Genomic DNA, 22,784 nt, shown 5'->3' with positions numbered 1-22,784 from the left:
AAACATGTTCAACTCAAAAGCAAGAAGGGTCAGATTTGGGTATGTGTACCCCTGACATGCAGATCTCTTAATAAAGCACCTGCATATAATCATTTGTGATTATGTGTGTTCCTGAATGCTAACAATTTCATCAGATTTTATTGGAATTTTCTGAGATATTTGTGGAATTTTGTGGAAATTTTATGGAATTTTGTGGGATGTTTCTGGAATTTTGTGGGATATTGAGGAGATTTGAAGAATTTTGAGGGATTTTTCTTACATTTTGTGGTAATTTTTGGACATTTTGTGGGATGTTTCTGGAAATTGATAGGGTTTTGAGAAGATTTAGGGGTTTTTTTAATTTTTCAGCAATTTCGTGGGTTTGTGCTGGAATTTAATGGGATTTTGAGAAAATTTAGTAATTTTGAGGGATTTCTCTTGAAATTGATGGGATTATCTTGAATTTTGAGGCATTTTTATTGAATTTTGTGTGATATTCAGAAAATTAAAAGAATTTTGACGGATATTTCTGGAATTTTATGGGTTTTTTTGGAATGTTGTGGTATTTTGTTGGATTTTATGGTATTTTGTTATTTTGTGGCATGTTTCTGGAAATTTGTGGAATTTTGAGAAAATTTAAATAATTTTATCAGATTTTTCTGGAATTTTGAGGGATTTTGATGAGACTTGAAGAATTTTGTAAGATTTTTCTTAGATTGTGTGCAAATTGGAGGAGATTTTGTGGGATGTTTCTGGAATTTGGTTGGGTTTTGAGGATATTTAGGGGGTTCTTTTTAATTTTTTCAGCAATTTCATGGGTTTGTGCTGTAATTTAATGGGATCTTAAGAAAATTTAAATAATTTTGGGGGGTCTTCCTTGAAATTTATGGGATTATCTTGCATTTTGAGGGATTTTTATTGAATTTTGTGGGATATTGAGAAAATTTAAAGAATTTTGTGGGATGATTCTGGAATTGTGTGGGATTTTTTTGGAATGTTGTGGAATTTTGTGGGATTTTGAAGTAACTTTTAGATTTTGAGGGATTTTTCTGGTATTTTGGAAATCTGTGTAGATTTTGTGGGATGTTTCTGGAATTTTGTGGGATATTGAGAAAATTTAAATAATTTTATCAGATTTTTCTGGAATATAGAGGGATTTTGAGAAGACATGAAAAATTTTGAGGTATTTTTCTGGACTGTGTGGAAATTTGTGGAGATTTTGTGGGATGTTTCTGGAATTTTGTGGGATTTTTCTAGAATTTTGTGAGGTATTGAGGAGACTTGAAAAATTTTGAGGGATTTTTCTTAGGTTTTGTGGAAATTTGTGGAGATTTTGTGGGATGTTTCTGGAATTTGGTAGGGTTTTGAGAAGATTTACGTGGAATTTTGTGGGATGATTGTGGAATTTTGTGGGATATTTGTGGAGATTTTGTAGGATATTGAGGGTAATTGAAGAATTTTGTGGGATTTTGACAAAATTTAAAAAATTTTGTAGGATTTTTCCTAAAATTTTGTGGGATATTGAGGAGACTTGAATAATTTTGAGGGATTTTTCCTAGATTACGTGGAAGTTTGTAAAGATTTTGTGGGATGTTTCTGGAATTTGGTAGGGTTTTGAGAAGATTTAGGGAATTTTGAGGGTTTTTTTCATGATTTTCGCAGATTTTAGTGGAATTTTGTGAGATATTGAGGAGATTTGAAGAATTTTGAGGGATTTTTCCTAGATTGTGGGGAAATTTGTGGAGATTTTGTGGGATGTCTCTGGAATGTGGTTGGATTTTTAGAAGGGTTAGGGAATTTTGAGGGGTTTTTTCGCAATTTTGTGATGCTTTTCTAAAATGTTGTGGGATTTTGGGAAAATGTAAAGAATTTTGTGGGATGTTTCTGGAATTTTGTGCTATTTTTTTGGAATGTTGTAGAATTTTCTGGAATTTGGTGAGATTTTGAGAAGTTCTTCTTAGATTGTGTGGAAATTTGTAAAGGTTTTGTGGGATGTTTCTGGAATTTGGTAGGGTATTGAGAGGATTTTGGGAATTTTGTGGGATATTTTGTGGGATTTTTCTGGAATTTTGTGGAATTTTTGTGGGATGTTTCCAGAATTTTGAAGGACTTTGAGGAGACATGAAGAACTTTGAGGTATTTTTCTTAGATTGTGTGGTAATTTGTAAAGATTTGGTGGGATGTTTCTGGAATTTGGTAGGGTTTTGAGAAGATTTAGGGAATTTTGCCAAATTTTTTCTTGATTTTTTTAAAGATTTTAGTGGAATTTTGTGGTATATTGAGGAGACCTGAAGAATTTTGAAGGTTTTTTCCTAGATTACGTGGAAATTTGTAAAGAATTTGTGAGATGTTTCTGGAATTTGGTAGGGTTTTGAGAAGATTTAGGGAGTTTGTTGGGATATTTGTGGAATTTTGTGGGATGTTTCTGGAATTTTGAAGGACTTTGAGGAGACATGAAGAATTTTGATGGATATTTCTTAGAATGTGTGGTAATTTGTAAAGATTCTGTGGGATGTTTCTGGAATTTTGATTGTCCTGGGTTGATTATGATGTTAAATTGTATCCCCGTTAGTCCACCTAACCCAGTCACAGGTTTTGTATTCTTTAAATTCCATCTAAGAGTAAAAGTGAGTGGAAAAGAAGCACCGAGTCTGTTATCAGAGACTGTACTTGCTCCCTGTCCCGCATTGGGAGTTTTGACTACAGCACAGACAGACAACAAGACACAGATCGCCTTGGCTTTCCAACTAGCCGGAGCAGAGAGGTCTTCCTGGACTGTTTTCTTTCCCTTTTTCTGAAACGAATCAAACCTGCTCTAGACTGGGGACTCGGGGGAGCACCGGGAGCTTGCACCCATGGACTACCAGGAGCCCAGCCTGGGCAGCGGCATTTTCCAGCGCCAGAGAGACTGATAACAGAACGAACACCCACAAAAAAGAGACCCTCTGAAGTTTGTCATCTCTTCTGAAAAGCGAGAAGTTTTGTAATTTGATATCATTCATTTTTGTGCTGGGTAGTGCTGTGCCTGTGAAATAAACAGGTTTTTTCCACTTCTCTCAGAGAAATCTCTTCCCAAAGTGGTTGGGGGGTGGGAGAAAAGGGCCACATGGGTTTACTTCCCGGGAGAGAGCCCCACTAGAAGTTTTCTCCCAAATTTGACCTAAACCAGGACAGTAGGGTTTTTAGAAGGTTGGGAATTTTGTGGGGTTTCTTTCACAATTTCTTGATGTTTTTCTGGAATTTTGTGGGATTTGAGAAAATGTAAAGAATTTTGTTAGATGATTCTGGAATTTTGTGGATTTTTTTGGGGATGTTGTGGAATTTTCTGGAATTTTGTGGGATTTTGAGGAGACATGAAGAATTTTGAGTTATTTTTCTAGATTGTGTGGAAATTTGTGGGGAATTTGCGGGATGTTTCTGGTATTTTGTAGGGTTTTGAGAAGACTTCTGGAATTTTGTTTGATTTTGAGTAAATTTTCTTGGGCATTTAAAGAATTTTGTGGGATGTTTCTGGAATTTTGTGGGATTTTGAAAAAATTTAAATAATTTGGTAGGAATTTTGTGGGATTTTTTTTAAATGTGGAACTTTCTGAGATTTTGTGGGATTTTGAGAAGACTTGAGTAATTTTGAAAGATTTTTCTTAGATTTTGTGGAAAATTGTAAAGATTTTGTGGGATGTTTCTGGAATTTGGTAGGGTTTTGGGAAAATTTCAGGAATTTTGTGAGATTTCTCTGGAATTTGCTGGGATTTTTTATGAATTTTGTCGGGCTTTTCAAGAATTTTGTGCAGTTTTCTTACATTTTGTGGAAATTGGAGGAGATTTTGCGGGTTGTTTCTGGAATTTGGTGGGGTTTTGAGAAGATTTAGTGAGTTTTGTGGCATTTTTCTGCAATTTCCTGCAGAAAATTTTTCTGCAATTTCCTGCCATTTTTCTGCAATTTTGTGGGATATTGAATAGATTTTGTGGGATGTTTCTGGAATTTTGTGGGATTTTTGTGGAATTTTGTAAAATTGTGAGGAGACCTGAAGAATTTTGAGGTTTATTTCTTAGATATTGCGGAATTTTGTGGAGATTTTGTGGGATGTTTCTGGAATTTTGTGGGATTTTTCTTGAATTTTGTGGGATTTTTCTTTATTTTTGTGGAAATTGGAGGAGATTTTGTGGGATGTTTCTGGAATTTGGTAGGGTTTTGAGAAGATTTACAGAATTTTTTGGGATTTTTCTTGAATTTTGTGATATGTTTCTGGAATTTTCAGGATTTTGAGGAGGTTTGGGGAATTTTGTGGATTTTTTCTGGAATTTTGCAGGATTTTGAGAACATTTGTGGGAATGTTTATGAGGCTTTTGATGAAAAAAACTGGGAAAAGACGGGGTAAAAGTGATTAAATTTCACTAAACAAAGGTGAAAAGCAAAACCATCCAAAGGGACCTAAACTCCGTGCTAAATCCACATGGTTTGGCCTAACATCAGCCAAATGGGGTTAAAATCATCCCAAGGGGTCCAAAGTGCAACCAAAAGGGCATAAAAATGCCCAAACTGGTGTAAAACCCACTCCAAATGGCCTAAAATCACCCTTGAATCTCCCAAATGAGTGCAAGATCCACCCTGAAAGTAGCTGGTTTTGCCTCAAATCACCCAAGGGCCCCAGCATCACCCAACCTGGCCTGAAACGCCCAAAAGGGACCTAAAATCACCCAAAAAGGGCTCGGTTCGACCAGCACTGGGACTGGGAGCGAGACTGAAATGGAGACTGAGACCGAGACCGAGACCTAGACCAGGCCTGAGACTGGGACTGAATCCGGCACCAGCACTGAGACTGGCACTGCTCTGGGACTGAGACTGAGACCGGGACCGGGATCAGCACTGGGATCACTCCAGGACCAGCACTGGGATCAGCACTGGAATCACTCCTGGAGCAGCACTGGGATCAGCACGAGGATCGCTCCTGGACCAGCACTGGGATCAGCACTGGGATCGCTCCAGGACCAGCACTGACACTGGGACAAGAATTGCTCCGAGGCCAAGACTGAGACCAGGACTGAAACCAGCACTGGCACCAGCACTGAGACTGGCACCAATCTGGGTCCGAGACCAAGACCGGGACTGAGAGTGAGATGGAGACAAAGACTGGGACTGGGAGCACTCTGGGACCAACACTGGGACCACCACAGCTCTGGGACAGAGATCGACACCAGAACCGGAATCAGCTCTGGGATCACTCTGGGAGCACCATGTTCACTCTGGGCAGTTTTGGCCGTGCCCCCGGGCGAGACTTGGGAGGGCTGGGAGGGACTGGGAGAGAACTGGGAGGGAACTGGGACGGAGCCCTGGGCAGGGCTGGACCGCCTCAGTTCGCATCGTTCCTGTGCAGCCATCCCAGTCCATGTGGTCCTGGTCCATGTGATCCCAATCTCTGGTGCTGATCCATACGGTCCCGGTCTGTGCAATCCCAGTCTGTGCAATCCCAGCCCATGGATCCCAGTCTGTGTGGTCCTGCATGGTACACACTCCAAGAGTCTGGAATTGCAGTTGCCAGCAAGGAAAAGCTATTCCTGCCCTTGAAGGCAAAGCTCTTGAGAAGGGGCCAAGTGCAGCAAGATCTTACAGTGACATTTCCCTGCCAGCCCCCATAACTTCACCCATGCTTGTTGTAGCTCCTGGATTGGGAATTAAATCAGGGAAGGGTCTCTGGTGAGAGCTGCCCTGGGTGAAGGGAGATGCTGATGTTAGCGTTCAGGAACACACATAATCACAGATTGATTATATGCAGGTGCTTTATTGAAGTGTGCGGGAACTAGGGGTATCAGCAACCCAAATCCAGCTCCATCGTCTTTGTCCAAAGTGCACATATTTCTACAATTTCAGCTGTAGCAGTAATCACTGTAACAACCTTATCAATATTGCTTCATTAATATTGCTTGATTAGCTTTATCAATATTGCTTCATGAGAGTTAGCTCATCCTTGTACAAACATGTACAAATCTGATCTCTGGGTGGGTATCCTGGAATCCCCAAGTACCAGTTCCCGTTACCGTAAACATTTCAGCTTGCTAGACCATCCCTAATACCAGACATTCTTGCGGCCTACTTCTTCATGGTTTTAAGAAACATTTTCAGAAACATTTAACCCCATAGTAACATATTTCTCCCCTTTGAACGTATTTCACTTTACTAGAATTAATGTAATGCTTTCACTATATAGAGTCCTTTTCCTCTGAGTTTATACTTGATGTTCATTTTCGAATCTACAGTTTTCATAAGCGTTGTTACACTCTGGAGGACTTGGAGATGACAAATGTGGATGTGGATCTCTGTCCTGTGTCAGTGCCTTTATTATTTTCTGGTTCCAAGATACTCTTTTCTTTATCTCTCCTTTCAGAACTGCATAGGTTAACCAGATTGCTAAGAACACAATCAGTAGGATTATCAGACTCTCAAGAATAGATTTGATCCATGAGCTCACATTCCATCCCAACCCTTCAAAAATTTTATCTACCTAACTTGTGGTCAGATCTTCCCGCTCTTTCTGTGCTTCATGTTCTATGGGTTTTAATTGATTATTGTCATGTTCTACATCTGCAGTTCCATTTGGGATGTGGATGCAGCAGTGATCAATTTGTCCTTTTAGGTACCCACATACTCCGTGTTCTTTCAACAATAACATATCTAAAGCCAATCTGTTTTGCAGGGTCCTTTTAGTCGTAGTTTGTAATTGTACATTTAGCTCTCTAAACCTCTCTTTGGTAACTCTTGCCAATCTTTCTACCTGACCTGTAAGTTTGTAGAACATCTTTCTATTATTGTAATTTGCTCTTGGACCGAACAAGGATTCCAGAGCTCACTCAAATTTTATACTACTGGAGGGTTCTTGCCATCTTTCTTCATCTTCAATTTTGTTTTCCTGAACTTCTTGTTTTGTCCTTATTTGCAGGAGTTCATGTTCTTCTTTAAATGGGGACCTTTTCCAAATTGGGCATAAGGTGGGGAGGGCTAACGTAATCTCCTTTACTTTTCCACTTACAGGCAAATGTGTTGTCCAGGTGCCATCACTTGCTGCCCACACAAATTGGCCTGGACTCTGAACTGTACTTCTGCTCCATACTACCTTTTGGATCACTTGTCCTATCTTGTCATTTATTTCACCTTGTTTATGTTTGATTCCTCTGCAGGCACATCCAATTCTCAGAGCTACCACTAGCGGTGACATTTATTTCTTCATCATCAGAAGTACAGTCATAAGTTTTGTTACATACCCACCAATTCACTTTGTCTGCCTCCATTCTACTACTGCTTGCAGTGTTCCATACCCCTGGATCTGTTTCATTTTCAGAGCCTTCCCACTTAATGCACCAAGGGGTATCTGACATGTATTGGAATTTTTGAAGCACACTCATTGACCATGCACTGTCTCAAGCTTCAACCCGATCTTTTCCTTCCTGTCCTTTAGACTTCCATTGTGACACTGGAATCTTTTCTTTAATAACCTTTACTATCTTTTCATAACACCACCTATGATTTCCTAATCCCCCATACCAGCCTAGTTTTGGTTCATACTTTCCTCCATTTTCATGACAATCCCATATAGATGAATACTTTGCCTTCACAGCATTTTCAAACACTGTCTTATTTTGGTACTCGTAATATACTTACAATACACAGATCACATTCTCACTTTTATTCTTTTGTATTTCAGGTAATTTTGATGTTATAATTCCCCAGCTTATTGGGTCTCCTGCTGCCTTTGGTACTGGCAGACAGACAGTTATTTTGCTGGTGTTCTGCATGTTGGCAAAATCTTTGATTAATCCAATCATCACATTTTCTGCCTGGATAGTATTAGAGACCTTTATCATTATCACTTGTGTTTCTGGCTGCACCCCCACATCCCTCTTCATTCTAAAATGAACAGTTGTCAGCTGATCCTTTTGCATTTCACATCCCAAGGTAACATTGATTCCAACTGATGGCACTAAAGGCCATAAAATAATCACCATTACAGTCACTAGCAACCTAGACATTTGAAACGATCAAACCCGCTTTATCTGCAGCTTTGTTGGTCCTACAGTTTGCGCAGTCCACAGTGCAGGGGAAATCTTCTTCACTCTGGTGTACTGTATCCAGGGATCCAGTCCAGCTACTTTGACTGCTGTAAAGGTAGTTAACAGTACCTGATAGGGTCCATTCCACCTTTCTTTTAATGGTTTTTCATTCCAACTTTTAACGTACACTTCATCTCCCGGGTGGATGTCACGAACTGGATTCTCAAGAGTCAGCGGCCTATTCCACACAAGGGTGCTCCAAAGTCGAGCTAGAGCTTTTCCAAGAGACAGAACATAATTATACACCTCTTGCTTCCCTGTAACATGTACATTTGGATTAGGTTCAGGGGATTCCTATGGTTTCCCATACAATATCTCATAAGGACTGACTGACCTCCCACTTCTAGGCTTTATCCGAATCCTCAGCAGTGCTATTGGTAGAGCTTGTGGCCACTGCAGTTTAGCCTCTTGGCATATTTTGCTGATTTGGCTCTTCAAGGTCTGATTCATCCTCTCTACCTGTCCACTGGATTGGGGTCTCCATGGTGTGTGGAGATCCCAAGCTATTCCCAGCAACCGACTCACCTCCCTCACTACTGTGGCTGTGAAATGTGGGCCCCTATCTGATGATATTCCTAGAGGCACCCCAAATCTTGGAACGATTTCTTGCAGTAACCACTTGACTGTCTCCTTTGTTTGATTTGTGCGACAGGGAAGAGCTTCTGGCCATCCCAAAAATGTGTTCAACCCCTACCAATAGATATTTGTATCCTCGAGTCCTTGGTAATTCTACAAAATCTACTTGCCAATAATCTCCTGGTTCTGCTCCTACCCAAATTCTTCCTAATTGTGCCTGTTGTCTAGCCACTTTAAGCAAATTTCACATTTTGACATTACTGATTTTGCCATTGTTAACATCCGTACTGAAATTAAATTTCTTTTTAACAATTTCACCAATGCCTCTGCACCCCAATGACATTCGTTATGTTTAATTTGTAGAACTTCTCCCATTATCAAGGGGGGTACCACTACTCATCCCTGTGTAGTCACATACCACCCTTCTGAATTCTTCTGTGCATTCAGTGAGCATCCCAATTTCTCATCCTTTATTGAATATTTTGGGTCTGGAGGTAAATTGAATTGAGATACATGAGTTTTTAAAGGTATCAATGCCATTGCCGTTTGCACTTCTCGAGCAGCTTGTTGGGCTGTCCAGTCTGCTTTCCGATTTCCCTCATGAATTTTGGAGCTTCCTGATTGGTGAGCTTTGCAGTGCATGATTGCTACTTGCTCAGGCTTTTATACTACTTTTATTAATTGCAGGACTGTATCTTGATGTTTAATGTGCGTCTTTAGAAGACAGCAGTCCTCTTTCTTTCCACAGGGCCCCGTGTACATGCACCACTCCAAAAGCATATTTTGAATCAGTCCATATATTTACTTTCTTTCCTTCACTCAGCTCTAACGCCCTGGTCAAGGCAACCAGTTCTGCTCATTGGGCAGATGTGTTTGCTGGCAAGGCCTTTGCCTCCACCACTGCACCTGTTGTCGTTACCGCATATCCAGCGTATCTGGTCCCGTTCTCCACAAAACTGCTTCCATCTGTAAACAGCTCCAGTCTGCCTGTTCCAGTGGGACATCTTTCAAATCTGCTCTAGCTGAACAGGTGTGTTCTATCACTTCCACACAATCATGTTCCAATGGGCTTTCTTCAGTTGTGGTACCTAGGACCAAAGCTGGATTCAAAAGGTTAGTTGTGTTTCGTGTGACATCATCCTGCTCAGTCAGGATTACCTGGAATTTCATCATCCTGCTTGGAGATAGCCAATGGCCCCCCTTTTGTTCCAAAACAGTGGTCACCATGTGTGGCACATAGACATCTATGTGTCTACCCATCGTGAGTTTCCTAGCCTCTTGTATCAGCATCACAGTGGCTGCAACTGCCCACAGGCAGGAAGGCCGTCCGGTACTCTCATTGTCAAATTGTTTGGAGAAGTAGCCTAGTAGCCTTTTCCAGCTTCCCAAACGTTGGGTCAGCACTCCCTGTGCTAGGTGTGATCTTTCATGCACGAACAGGTGAATATCTTTGGGTAAATCAGGCAATCCTAACGCCGGAGCTGTTGTCAATACCTCCTTCAGTTTGAGGAAGGCCTCCTTCTGTGGTCTGCCTCGGGTAAACGGCTGTGTCTTTTGGGCTTCATACAGGGGTTTTACAATTAGTCCATTGTCCATGATCCGTAGGTGGCACCACCCTGTCATCCCAAGGAAAACTCGCAGCTCATGCAGGTTCTGGGGTTCTGGAATAGCACAAATACCTTGAATACGGTTAGTACCCAGCTTACGTTGCCCTTGTGAGATTTCACATCTCAGGTAAATCACAGTCTGCTGGGCAATTTGTGCCTTTTCTTTAGACACCTTATATCCTCCCATTCCCAGCTGATTTAAAATTTCAGTTGTTACCTTTATGCAGGTTGTTTTCTCTTCTGTAGCTATCAGTATATCATCAACATACTGTAACAGCAGGTATTGTTCTCTCAGAACTTGCCCGTTTTCGATCCAAATCTCCAACTTCTTAGCCAGCTGGCTTCCAAATAGGGTTGGACTATTCTTGTTTCCTTGTGGGAGTCGTGTTTAGGTGAGCTGAGTTTTCCTTCAATTTTCTGGATTTTCCCATTCAAAGGCAAACAGTTTCCTACTTTCTTTCTCAAGGGTTATGTAGAAAAAGGCATCTTTTAAATCAATTACAGTAAACCATTTCTGTTTCTCTTTTATGGATGTCAACAACGTGTAAGGAATAGCTTCCACTGGGTAAATATCTTTAGTTATTCCATTTATTGCTCTCAAATCCTGTACTAGTCTGTACCCACCATTTGGTTTCTTCACTGGAAATATTGGTGTATTAAATTCTGATTCACATTCTTCCAGAATTTGGTACTTCAAAAATTTATCAATAATCTTTACTATTCCCTGCTGTTCTTCTCGCTTTATGAGATACTGTTTGACCTGTACAGCTTTTGCCCCGTCTTTTAATCCACATGTACTGGTTGTGCCAACTTAGATTTTCCTGGTATGTCTGTTTCCCACACTAAGGGAATTACTGCATCCTCTACTCCCCAAGGGACAGTAGGGACTGGTTTTTTCCTTTATCATTAAAATTTGTCCTGTCTTTGATTCAGGTATTTTCATTAAAAGTGAAAATCTCTTGAGGAATGTGGAATATATAAAAATCTCACTCAGTAATGGGCTCTGCCTCATTTTCTCATGCCCAAACTTTGGCTGCCTGATTCACCACCCCACCTCCCAATCCCAACCCCAAAGCATCTCCCATCCCTGCTGGACATCAAGACCCTTCCCAAGCCAAATTTTCCCCATTTCACACCTCCCAAGCCCCATCCCACCCATCCTGCCTCACCCAATGCCCATCTCACCCCTCCTGATTTGCATCCCACTTTGCCCAATGCCCTTCCAACCCCATTCCACCTGATGCCTTCAGAAGGCTGACCTTGAATAGAGGATAGACAGAATTAAGGATAGTTTATTAAAAGGACTAAAAGGATACACCTTGCAGAGTACAAGAGCCTGGCCAGGGCTACACCCAAGATGGACCAAAAATGGTCACAAAAATGGACAAACGATCACAAGGTCTCACATTTTTATAAGTTGAGGTCCATCTGCAGATTTGGGTTCATGGTCCAATTACAGCTTCAGATGACAAAGTCCTGTCCTTCTTGTTTTCTCTCTTCAGTCCACCCTTATTTATGCTTTTGGGCCTGGAACTTGTAATAATTGAAACTGTCCTTGGTATCAAGCTAGAAAAGGAATTGTTTTGTCTACCTACTCTGTGAAGAGAGCTCACTAACACTTAATATGAAGTTCAAAACTACAAACCTAGGCAGTGCAGAATATGAAAAATATGAAAGGTAAAACTTAAGACATCACACCGTGAGGGGCTGTGGAATCCAATAATTTTGGAGGGGGCGGGGAATGAGAAGTTTTCAATGTCATTGAGTGGGTTTGAGGTGACAGATTGAACTCTCTCATCTCCTTGAGTGCCAAGAAATGGAGACAGCTGCACCAAATAACCCCCTAAACCCTCCCAAGCACATCCCTGAGTCACAGATTCCCTTGAAGAACTAGTAAAAAGTGAGGTTTTAGATGCCTTTGATGAATCTGTTGATTGTTACCCCAATTTTGTCTGTTTTAAAGGGATGATGAATCAAAAGAAGATTAGGGCCAAATCAAAATGACCACTAAACCAGCGTCTTCAAAACGCAGATCACTGGGAATGTGGGTCATCAGGGCTATGTCCAACATAGGTCCTCCCATGGGGGATGGAGCTGGAGCAGAACATGAAGCTTTTCCTGCACTTGGGGCACTCACAGGGCTTCCCTTCCTGGTGCCTCTCTTTGCGTCTGGTCAAGTGAGAGCTCCTGGAGAAGCTCTTCCCACACTGGGGACACTCATAGGGTCTCTCCCCAGTGTGGATGCGCCGGTGGGTGATGAGCTGGGAGTTCTGCTTGAAGCCCTTCCTACAGTCGGGGCAGCGGAAGGGCCTCTCATCCATGTGAATCTGCTGGTGCCTGAGGAGATGTGAGCTGATCTGAAACCTCTTCCCACACTCGGGACACTCGTAGAGCCTCTCCCCAGTGTGGATCATCTGGTGGATGGTCAGCTGGGACCTCCTGCTGAAGGTCATCCCACATTCCCCACACTCATAAGGCCGATCTCCGGTGTGGGTCCTCTGGTCACAGATCAGGTGGGAGCTCTGGCTGAAGCTTTTCCCACATTCCCCACACTCGTAGGGCCTCTCCCCAGTGTGGATGCGCTGGTGGATGATGAGTTGGGAGTTGCAGCTGAAGCCCTTCCCACATTTGCCACACTCATAGGTCCATTCTCCACTGTGGATCATCTGGTGGCAGATCAGTTTGTTGCTGTGGCTGAACCTCTTCCCACACTCCAAGCACTTGTAGGGCTTCTCCCCATCCTGAAGCTGCTCATGGACCACCAGCTCAGAGCCCCAGCTGGATCTCCAGCCACCTTCCTGACACAGGGTGGGTCTTTCCTCCTCAGAGCACCCTGGGCTGCGTTTGGAGCCCCTCTTCCTGTGGGATCTCCAGGGCTTTTCCTCCCTGTTGGATTTCTGCACTGTGGAGCTGCTCAAATCAGCCTCTTCCACAAGGTTCTGCCCTGGGGATTTGTCCTCCCTGGTCTCCATCCTCAGCTCCTTGACTGGGGGAGGAAGGAAAAGGAGAGGATGGGATTTGCCTCCGTGACAGGGGGAAGGGGAAGGAGATCCCCCCAGTGCGTCCACAGCAGGACAGCGTTGGCAGCGGGGTTGTCCTGCAGCCGGGGGCCATGCTGGGCTGGGAGATGGAGCAGGAGAGAGGGGGAAAGGGGCACTGACTTCCTCCTCACCTGCTTGGGTGTCCTGGGGCATCTTCCTCACAGCCTCCTCCTCCATCTGGTCAAGCTTTGGGAATCAGAAATCCTGGCTTGGGGAAAAATACGATTCATGAGCACATGGGCTGAGGGAGTTCCTTCTGCCTATGTTCATCTCTAGAAGTCACCGGGCATTTGGATTCCATAAAAACCTCCCAAACACCAAGATTCAGCCCTGAAAATGACTCCCAGAAGTTCCCCATCTCTGGTCTCTCCCCTTTGCTGTTCAGGGTTTCCCTCCCATCCCAGCTCCTGGAGGTCACACTTGCACTGGGGGTCTCCAATCTACTTGGTCCCTGCCCTCCCCAGGCTGCTGGGAGTGCCAGGAATCCGAGAAGTTACCCGTTTCCATTTCAGCACTTAGGGATGCTGGAGGGTTTTGGGGCTTCAGAGTCCCTTCTCCCCTTATTCTCTGCTTTGGGGTGCAGGGGGTCCAAGGAGTCACCCCTGCCCCTCTCCAGGCTGTTTAGGGTCCCACAAATCGCAGTGCTCCCCCTCTCTGGGCTCTCCATGTTGGGGTCCTGGGGGACACAGGGCTCTGCTCCTCCAGGCTGCCTCTGCCAGCAGCTGCCACCAGGACCCCCCAATGTCCCCCCAAGGGGCATTTTGCATACAGCTTTGGAGTTCTTCATTCTTCAAACATCACACAAAAAAACCCAACCCAGGAACCCTCCAGGATATCAGGGCCAAGCTCCCCCTCCCCGGTCAGCTGTGGGATGCGGGGTGATGATCCCACGGGTGGGGGCTGTGAATTCAGGGAGTGCTGGACCTTGTGGTTCCTTCTCCTTTCCCTGATCCTCTTTGTCCCTTCTCTTCCTCTTCCTCCTGCTCCGCCTCTTCCTCCCTCCTCCACCTCCTCCCTAACACCACTCTCTTCTCCTACTTCCATCCCTTCTTGCTGTCCTTCATCCTTCCTCTTCCATCCCTCCTCCTCCTCCCCCAGGAGCAGCGACACCCTCGGTGCCCCGTTCCCGAACCCCTCACAGCCCACGGCAGGAGTGGGGATGGAGCCAGGACAGGTCGGGATGGGCAGCGTGGGGCTCTTGGCTGCTCCCACCTGCTGGGGACGGGGGGAACCCGGCCTGGGGAAAAGGAGAGGGAAACTGGGAAAATTGGGGGCTGCAGATCCAAACTGGGGCTGGCTGGAGACCCTGGCTGTGGACTGCCAACCCCTGGGGCTCCTCTAGGGAGATGCAGGAGGGGGGAACACAGAGAAGGCTGGGGGATCCCAGGAGTGGCAGCACTGGCAGGGACTGGTTTGTACTGGGATCGTACTGGCAGTGTCTGGGATTGCACTGGCTGTATACTGACATCATCCTGGGATCATACTGGGAGCAGCTGGGCCCATGCCAGGAGAGACTGCGATCACACTGAGGGAGATTGGGATCATACTGGGATCATACTGGCAGTGAGTAGGAGCCTGCAGGAGGCAATTGAAACAAGGTTGTGAGGGACTGGGAATATGCCCTGTGCTCCCCAGAACCCCAGTATCGCCCCCCATATGTCCCATAAGTCTCCCCCAAACCCTTCAGGATCCCTGAGTGCCCCCTCAGTGCCCGCTCGGAACTCCCCAAAGCATCCCTGGATCCCTGGATGCTCCCGTCCCCACAGATGCCCCTTCCAGCCACTGCTGGGAATTCATCTCCCATCATCCCAGAACACAGTTCCGCTCCCAAACCTCCTGCCATGCTCCCCACCCTAAAGAGCCTGGTTAGAGCTCTCCAGGTTCCCCCCAAGTGCTCCCGAGCTGTATACATTCGCCCTGAGGACCTGCAGCCACGGCTCGGACACAGAAGTGCTCTCCAAGTGCCTTCCCGCACCACCAAACGCGCCTTCCGAGCCACTTCCGGGACTACAGCTCCCATCATGCTCCGCGGCGCCCATAGAGCGCTATTCCAGCCAGGACATATCTCCCGTCATGCCCCGCGCATCACGGGAACCCATTGCAGATACGCTTACAACTCCCGTGATGCTCCGCGGCACCATTAAACCCTATTATAGCGGCACTTACAACTCCCATCATCCCCCGTGGCCCAGAGAGCCCCGTTACAGCCCCCACAAGTGCCCGCCCGGACCCCAAAGGGCCCCCAGATTCACCTCCTCCCAAGTGCCCCCCTGGATCCCCAAGTTCTCCCCCTGACCCTGAATTGTCTCACAGAATCCCTAAGTGCCCCTCCAAGAGCCCACCCAGCTCACCCAAGTGTCCTTCAGACCCCCAGGTGCTCTCTAAATCCCCTCCCCAGACCCAAAACTGCCCCAAATGTTACCCAGGAAAGTCTCCGTGGACCACAAAGTGGCCCCTTTTACCCTGTCTGAGAAAATGATAAAAAGATGATTAATGGACTAATAATAGGACTAATTAGCATAAAGAGGGAGAAATAGTGGTCAATTAATTAATGAAGGGAATTGTGGTACTTAGAACCAAAGACCAATAATATTTTTAGTTGCAAAAAATGCATCAATTCTTTTATATAAATATAAAAATTAGGTTATAAAAATATAGAACAATATTATTATAAAAAAATAAAATTTTATTTTTATTAATTCATTAGATTTTAACGATAAAGAAAAGTTGATAAATGTTTTCAATGTTTTGGGATGTCAGTCCCAGGTGGGCGATGTCAGACATGCTGAGGCTCGGGGTGAGGAGCAGGTTGTCCAAAGAGGGGCAGCCCACAAGAGGCTCATTCTTCTCTGTGACTGGACCTCCTAAGGAGACATTCAGCATCAAGAGCACTTGGGGAATGCTTCTGTCACCTCTTCTCTCAGCTAGAAAATAAAAAAAATATGGCCTTGATTTAAATAAAATAAAAAACATAGTGGATTTTCAAATCTTCCTCCTTAACAGAACTCCAAAGTGCCTCCAAGCAGCTGCACAAGCCTTGGACTTGAAGAAAATGGAAGGAAGAGAAAGAGCCCCCGAGGCTTTCTGTATTTTCATGAACCCCAGGGTGGTTTTGGGGCTGAGTTCAGGACCCTCAGGCACTGAGAGAAGGTTGAAGAAGCTGCTCAAGGAGTCATAAGCAAAACTCCAAGTCCCTTGGAGCATCCCTGGGCCCCACTGACTGATGGCTCCTGGCACACTCAGCCATGGCATGGTCCAGTCTCATGCTGGGACACCTCGTGCACCAAAATTCTACCCTGGCAGGGACTTTTCTTTCTCCTCCCCTCCAGGCTGAACCTGCCAAGCTGCACTTTAGGGAGGTTTCCTTCTCTTGCCACTGCCAAGGAAAGCTGTGTCTCCTGCTGTCCACAAACAGAGAAGGGCTGCTGGGGGATGTGGGGGTTGGAGGCTGCCTGGGGTACAGTGGCCATGAAATCATTGAGTTTTGAAATATTCTGTGAAAGAAGGAGGGGCATCAACAAAACTCCTACACTGGACTTACAAAGAGCAGACTTCAGCCAATTAAGGATACAGATTTGGGAGCACCAAATCAGGTACTGATTTTTTTAAGGGAAACAGCCTTTTAAAACAAAGGATTCCAGGAAGGATGGACACAGTTCAAGGAAAAAATCTTGAAGGAGCAGGAACAGCCTGTCCCTCTGTTACAAAAAATGAGCTAGCCAGGAAAATGACCGGCCTGGCTGGGCAGGGAGCTTTTGGAGGAACTCAAGGAAAAGATGAGGGTGCACCACCTTTGGACAGAGGAGTAGACAACTCAGGAAATGTTTAAGGATGTCATTAGGTCATGCATAAAGAAAAGTAGAGAAGTGAAAGCTCAATTAGAGCTTAACCTGGCTGCTTCTGTGAAGGATAATAAATATGTTTTTATAAATACAATAATGCAAAAGGAAGGCTACAGACAACCTCCATTTCTTATTGGGGTGGATGTGATTACCAAAGATGAGGAAAAGGCTGAGGTACTTAACCCCTTCTTTGCCTCAGTTTTCAACAATAAGACAGGTTTTCCTCAGGACAAGTGTTCTCCTCAGCTGGTAGATGGGGATAGGGAGCAGAACAACCCCCTGTAATCCAGGAGAAAGCAGTCAGAGACCTGTTGAGCCACTCAGATGCTCACAGGTGGATGGAATCGGATGGGATCCATGCTAGGGGGATGAGGGAGCTGGTGGATGAGCTCCCCAAGCTGCTCTCCATCATTTCTCCTCATCAGTCCTGGCTCACTGGGGAGGTCCTAGAGGACAGGAGGTGCCAGTGTGAGCCCATCCCCAAGAAGGGCTGGCAGGAGGCTCTGGGGAACTGCAGGCCTGTCAGCCTGAGCTCAGTGCCTGGTGAGGTTTTGGAACAGATCCCCTTGAGTGCCATCACATGGAACCTCCAGGATGGCCCAGGGGTCAGACCCAGCCTGCGTGGCTTTAGGAGGGGCAGGTCCTGCCTGACCAACCTGATCTCCTTTTATAACCAGCTGACCCCATCTAGAGGGTGTGGGAAAGGCTCTGGATGTGTCTAGCTGGACTTCAGCAAAGCCTTGGACATGGAGAGCCACAGAATTCCCTGGAAAAGCTGCAGCCCACGGCTTGGACAGAAGCACACTTTGCTGGCTTCAGAACTGGCTGGAGGCCAGGCCCAGAGAGTGGTGGGGATGGTGCTGCATCCAGCTGGTGTCCAGTCCATGGTGGTATCTCCAGGGATCTGTGCTGGGCCCAGTCTTGTTTAATATCTTCACTGAGGATCTGGCTGAGGGGGTCGAGTCCAGTACTCACAAATTGCAGATGACACCAAGCTGGCTGCGAGTGGGGATCTGCTGGAGAGCAGGACAAGGAGACACAGCCTTAAGCTGCACCAGGGCAGGTTTAGGCTGGACAATAGGAAGGAGTTCTTCCCAGAAAGGGTGATTGGGAATTGGAATGGGCTGGCCAGGGGGGAGGTGGCAGAGTCACTGTCCCTCTCCAGTGGCACTTAGTGGCATGGTCTGGGTGACAGGGTGGTATGAGGGCATTGCTTGGGCTTGATGATCTCAAAGGTCTTTTCCAACCAATTGGATTCTGCCATTCTGTGATGACTGGGACACTCTGGGGAAGCAAGGGGCCCTTGTGACACTGCAGGGCCTCACGGAACTGAGAGGACCACAGTGAGCCTGTGCAGCCCCATAGAACCAGGGGTCCATTGTGGTGCTGTGGGGCCAAATGGAACCAAGGGGCCTTTGTGACACTGCAGAACCTAGTGTGACCAGGGGTCCATGGTGACACTGCACAACCAAGGAGAACATTGTGGCACTCTGCACCACACAGTGGCCTCATGCAGCCAAGGGGCCACGGTGACACTATGGTGTCACTACAAGGCCTCAAGGAATCCAGCAGAGCGCTGTGACACTGTGTGGCCTGGCTCTGAGCCAGAAACCAGTGGGTGGGACAGACCTTGCTGCTGAAGGGCATCACACTGCCAAAGCTGAAGTGCCCAGTACCAAGGAACAATCTGAGGTTATGGAAGTCCCATCGCCCACATTCCATTCCCTCATTTCAAACTGAAAGTGGAGCTCCACTTGTGACGCTGCTTTTTAATAATGAATGTAAAAATTCAACAAAATTCCCTTAGAAAGACCCCACGCAAGTTCACATTGTGAGAGCTCACTCGAGGCAGCCCCAACTCCTGCCCTGCTTCAGTCCCTGTCAAGACCACTGTGGTTTCCAGCTGCTTTGCTCCTGCTCCCCCAAAATCACCATGAATTCCACTGAACCAAAACAAATCCAAGTCCTCTTGGGTCGCGACAAGGGCAGGGAGAGATCACTCAGGGATCACCATCATGGGCACAACAGCCTGACATGGGGAAATTAATTGAATTTTGGACTGAGCAAATCAGAACAGGAGAATGAGGATTAAAATCAATCTTTAGAAACACCTCCTCCTGCTCCTGAACTTTTCTGTTCGGGTCGCTGCTCACGGGGCACAGAGAGGGGCCCAGCCATGTCCCTCAAAACCTCCCTGGGGATCACCCCAGAGCCCACAGCCTTCCTTGTGCCCATGCCCGGGGTCTCTTGTCCCTCCCAGGGGCTCCCGTGGCTCTCCCAGTTCGTCCCAGTCTCTACCAGTCCATCCCAGTCACTCCCAGCGCCTCCACCTGTCCATCTCGACCCCTGCGTGGATTTGACGCCCATCAGCCAATCAGAGTGCGGCTCATGGATGACTCACCAGTTGCCAGGCGGATCCACAAAACCGAGTTCCCGCGCTGGACTCGGCCTCCCAGTGCCACCACAGTCCCGCCCAGAGACCCCAGAGTCCCTCCCACTCCTTCTTAGCCCATTCCCAGTCCACTTCCAGTCTACTCCCAGTTCATTCTCATTTCACTCCCAGACATGCACTCCCATCTCTTTAAGTGCCACCCCAGTCCATTCCCAGTGCCTCTCAATGCCAAACCACTCCTCTCCTCTCTCTCCCAGTGCCCCCCCCCCCCCCCCAGCTGATCCCAGTGTGTCCCCGCTCTCTCCCAGTGGCCCCAGTGCCCCCAGCATTTCCATCTCGCTGGTGCCCTTTAACTCCCAGCCCGGCCCCGGCCGGCTGCTCTGCTCCGGGATGGATTTCTACCCTGCCGAGATCCAGCTGAGCTGGTCCCAGGGCCATCAGGGGCTCTTGGGGCATGCGGTGGCCACTGCCATGACCCCAACGGGGACTGGACCCAGCTGCTCCTGGTGCTGCTGGAAACCCACCCCCGGCGCGGGGTCAGCTCCAGCTGCCAGGCGTCAGCATGGAGCACCCCCTGAGCTGGCACTGGGGCACGGCCCGGCCCCCCACAGCGCCGGGGGCAGCGGGGGAGGCACCGCGGGGGCTGGGAGGGGGATTGGGCTGTGCTGGGAGTAACTGGGAGTGAGTGTGAGAGAGACTGGTTTAAACTGGGAAAGGGAGTCACCTGCCTAGAATGGCTGAGAAGGGGTTTGAAGGATGTTGAGGAGGGTGGGATGACGTTTTGGGGATCCTGGTGGAAACTGGGAGGGATTTGAGTGAGCCTGGAGGGGCTGGAAGGAGACTGGGGCTGGAAAAGCAAGGGTTCGGATGAAATTCTTTGTGCTTGGAAGAGTCTGGGAGGAGTCTTGGTGAGTCCCGGTGGGACTGGGAAGGGACTGGGAGAGGGTTTGGGGGTCCTGGGGCAGTGGGGGCAACTGGGAGGGGGCTGTGGGATCCTGAGAGGAACAGAAGGGGCTTTGGTGGATCCTGGGGAGGCTGGGAAGGGACTGGGAGGAGGTTCCAGGGGGTCCTGGGTGGGCTGGGGGCAACTGGGAGAGTGCTTGGAGCATCTGTGAGAGGTTTGGGGGGTCCTGACCCCTGCAGACCCCCCAGAGATGCTGCTGGACCCCAGCCACAGCAAGAAGCTGACAGGGATCGGGGACTCCATACTGGGCTTTGTGTTTCTGGCACTGGGGCTTGGCTTTTGCCTGCACAAGAAGGTTGGGGGGAGTCCTGGGGGCCGTGTCCCCCCTCCCCCTGAGTATGTGCGCTTCCCCCGGGGCCCCCAGCCCAGTGTCACCCCCTTTTCTCTGCCCACAGAGCTCCTGAGCCGCCAGTGGCCGCAGCTGCTATCCGTGGCCTTGGACCCGGTTGGGACCCCCCCACTCTGTCCCCGTGATGAATTGGGGGGGGGGGGGTGTGATGTCGTGTGTCCCCCCAGCCCCGCTGTCACTTTGCCCCTGCCCCGCTGCTCCCAGTGTTCCCAATAAAGCTTCCCAGTTCTCCCCAGTCCCATTTATGGGGGGCAGTAGGGAAGGACTTGGGGAGACCCTGCAGGGGGGCTGTGATTTGGGGGCAGAACATGTGTCACCCCCATGTCACCCATCTCTGGGGGTCCTTGAGAGGCACCGGAAACCCAGCAAACCCCAAAAAATACCGGGATCCCTCGAGGCCGCCAGGGAAATTTGGGGAGGGAGCACGTGGGTAGTGCCCAGTCCGGGCCAAGAGCCCAGTGCTGCCCCAGCCCGACCTGCTCCGGCTCCATCCCAGCTCCTCCCGCGGGATGCGACCGCGATAGGAAAAGGAGGGGACAAGAGTGGGCACTGGACCCGGGTGGGGAGCAAAGCCAGGGATGGAGGAGGAGGAGGCCAGAGGAAGCAAAGGGAGAAGGGCTGGAGAGAAGGAGGAGGCATAAAGAAGGAAGAAGAGTGGGACTCGTACCAACCCAATTAGGGGGGGTGTGGAGGGGTGGGGGGGGGGGTCCCAGCCCCCTCTTTTTCCCCACTCTTTTGCCCCATTCCAATCATCCCCCCAGTTCCCAGCCCTGTTGCCAGTGCTTGGGTCTGGGGGTTCCAGGCCCCTCCTCCTCAGTCTAGGGATCCCATCCCCCCTTTCACTCAATTCTGGCACCTCCTGGCAGCTCTTTCCTGGGAGGAATCCTCAAGTTTGGGGATTTTTAGGGTGCAGTTTTGGAGGGGGACAGCTCTGTCTGGCTTTCCCCTCCCTCGTGTGGCCTCTCAGCTGCCCCTCGCACTCTGGGTGTGCTGGATTTCCCTCCTGGGGACAAAGAATGTTCATTCCCTTCCAGGACCCTAATGCCCAGCTGGGGCTCCAGGGCAGGGGGTCCTTGAGCAGCTGCCCCAGAACCTCCGCCAGGGGCTCCCAGCACAGCCGCAGCTGCTCAGCCTGGGCTCCCCAAAGCCCTCAGCAAGCCCCAAGTCCCTGCCAGGAACCCTCAACTCCCTCAAACCCAGCATCCCCCACAGCCCCTGCAAGTTCCCCCCATGGCAGCGGCCATGGCCATGTCCCCACACATCACTGGCCATGTCCCACCAGGTCCTCACCCATGGCTGTGTCCCCACCATGTTTCCATCCCTGTCATTGTCCCCCACGTCTCCATCAGTGCCCGTGTCCCACCATGTCCCCATGAATGGCCACATCCATGTCCCTGTGTTCCTGTCCATGTCACTGTCCATGTCTATGTCCCTCAATGTCAATGTCCTTCAATGTCCCCACCCATGCCTTAGTTCAATGTCTTTATTTTTACCCCAATTTCAGGTGTTTTCAAAGGATGAAGAGAAATGAGAAGCAAATCAAAGTCAAAAGAAAAGGATTTCTGTGTCTGTGCTGGCTGAGAATTCCCATGCTTGGCAGGGAGGGAAGAACCTATTTTGGAGGGGTTTCCACCCCACTGTCTCCAAAATCTTCATCTTTGCCCTGATCCATCACCATTTGGCTGAGGAAAATAGCCTTGGGCAATAGGAAATCGAAACTGTGGAATCACTGAGGTTGAAAAAGACCTCCAAGACCATCCAGTATTCCTTGATGCCACCAGAAGACAGGATTGAATGGAAAAGGTTTTCTGGGGTTGAAAAATCAACAAATCTGCTCTCCCCAAGGAATTCCCATTCTCAGTCAGTGTCCTGATGGATATTCCTGCCCCTGTGTTCATCCAGGTGCCAATAGAGAGCCAGGAAGATGTGTC

The 22,784-nt window shown here is 47.8% G+C and overlaps 1 protein-coding gene across 1 annotated transcript in view; it reads right to left on the bottom strand.

Moving 5' to 3' along the window:
* The window catches only part of LOC102108665 (uncharacterized), a 79,607-nt gene that overhangs the window by 55,707 nt on the left and 1,116 nt on the right, over nucleotides 1–22,784 (bottom strand). The window contains exons 3-5 of the mRNA XM_088051318.1: nucleotides 19,575–19,586; nucleotides 12,403–13,030; nucleotides 8,122–8,126 (exon numbers count right to left, since the gene is read on the bottom strand). Coding sequence (XP_087907444.1) covers nucleotides 8,122–8,126; nucleotides 12,403–13,030; nucleotides 19,575–19,586 — 645 coding nt within the window. The remainder of the gene's footprint in view (nucleotides 1–8,121; nucleotides 8,127–12,402; nucleotides 13,031–19,574; nucleotides 19,587–22,784) is intronic.

Source organism: Pseudopodoces humilis, chromosome 2 (genome assembly GCF_049639895.1).
Source record: "Pseudopodoces humilis isolate 2021_Gansu_Grassland_sample_001 chromosome 2, ASM4963989v1, whole genome shotgun sequence".
NCBI lineage: Eukaryota > Metazoa > Chordata > Aves > Passeriformes > Paridae > Pseudopodoces > Pseudopodoces humilis.
The sequence above is the reverse complement of the archived record's forward strand: the minus strand, read 5'-3'. Positions and strand labels throughout refer to the sequence as shown.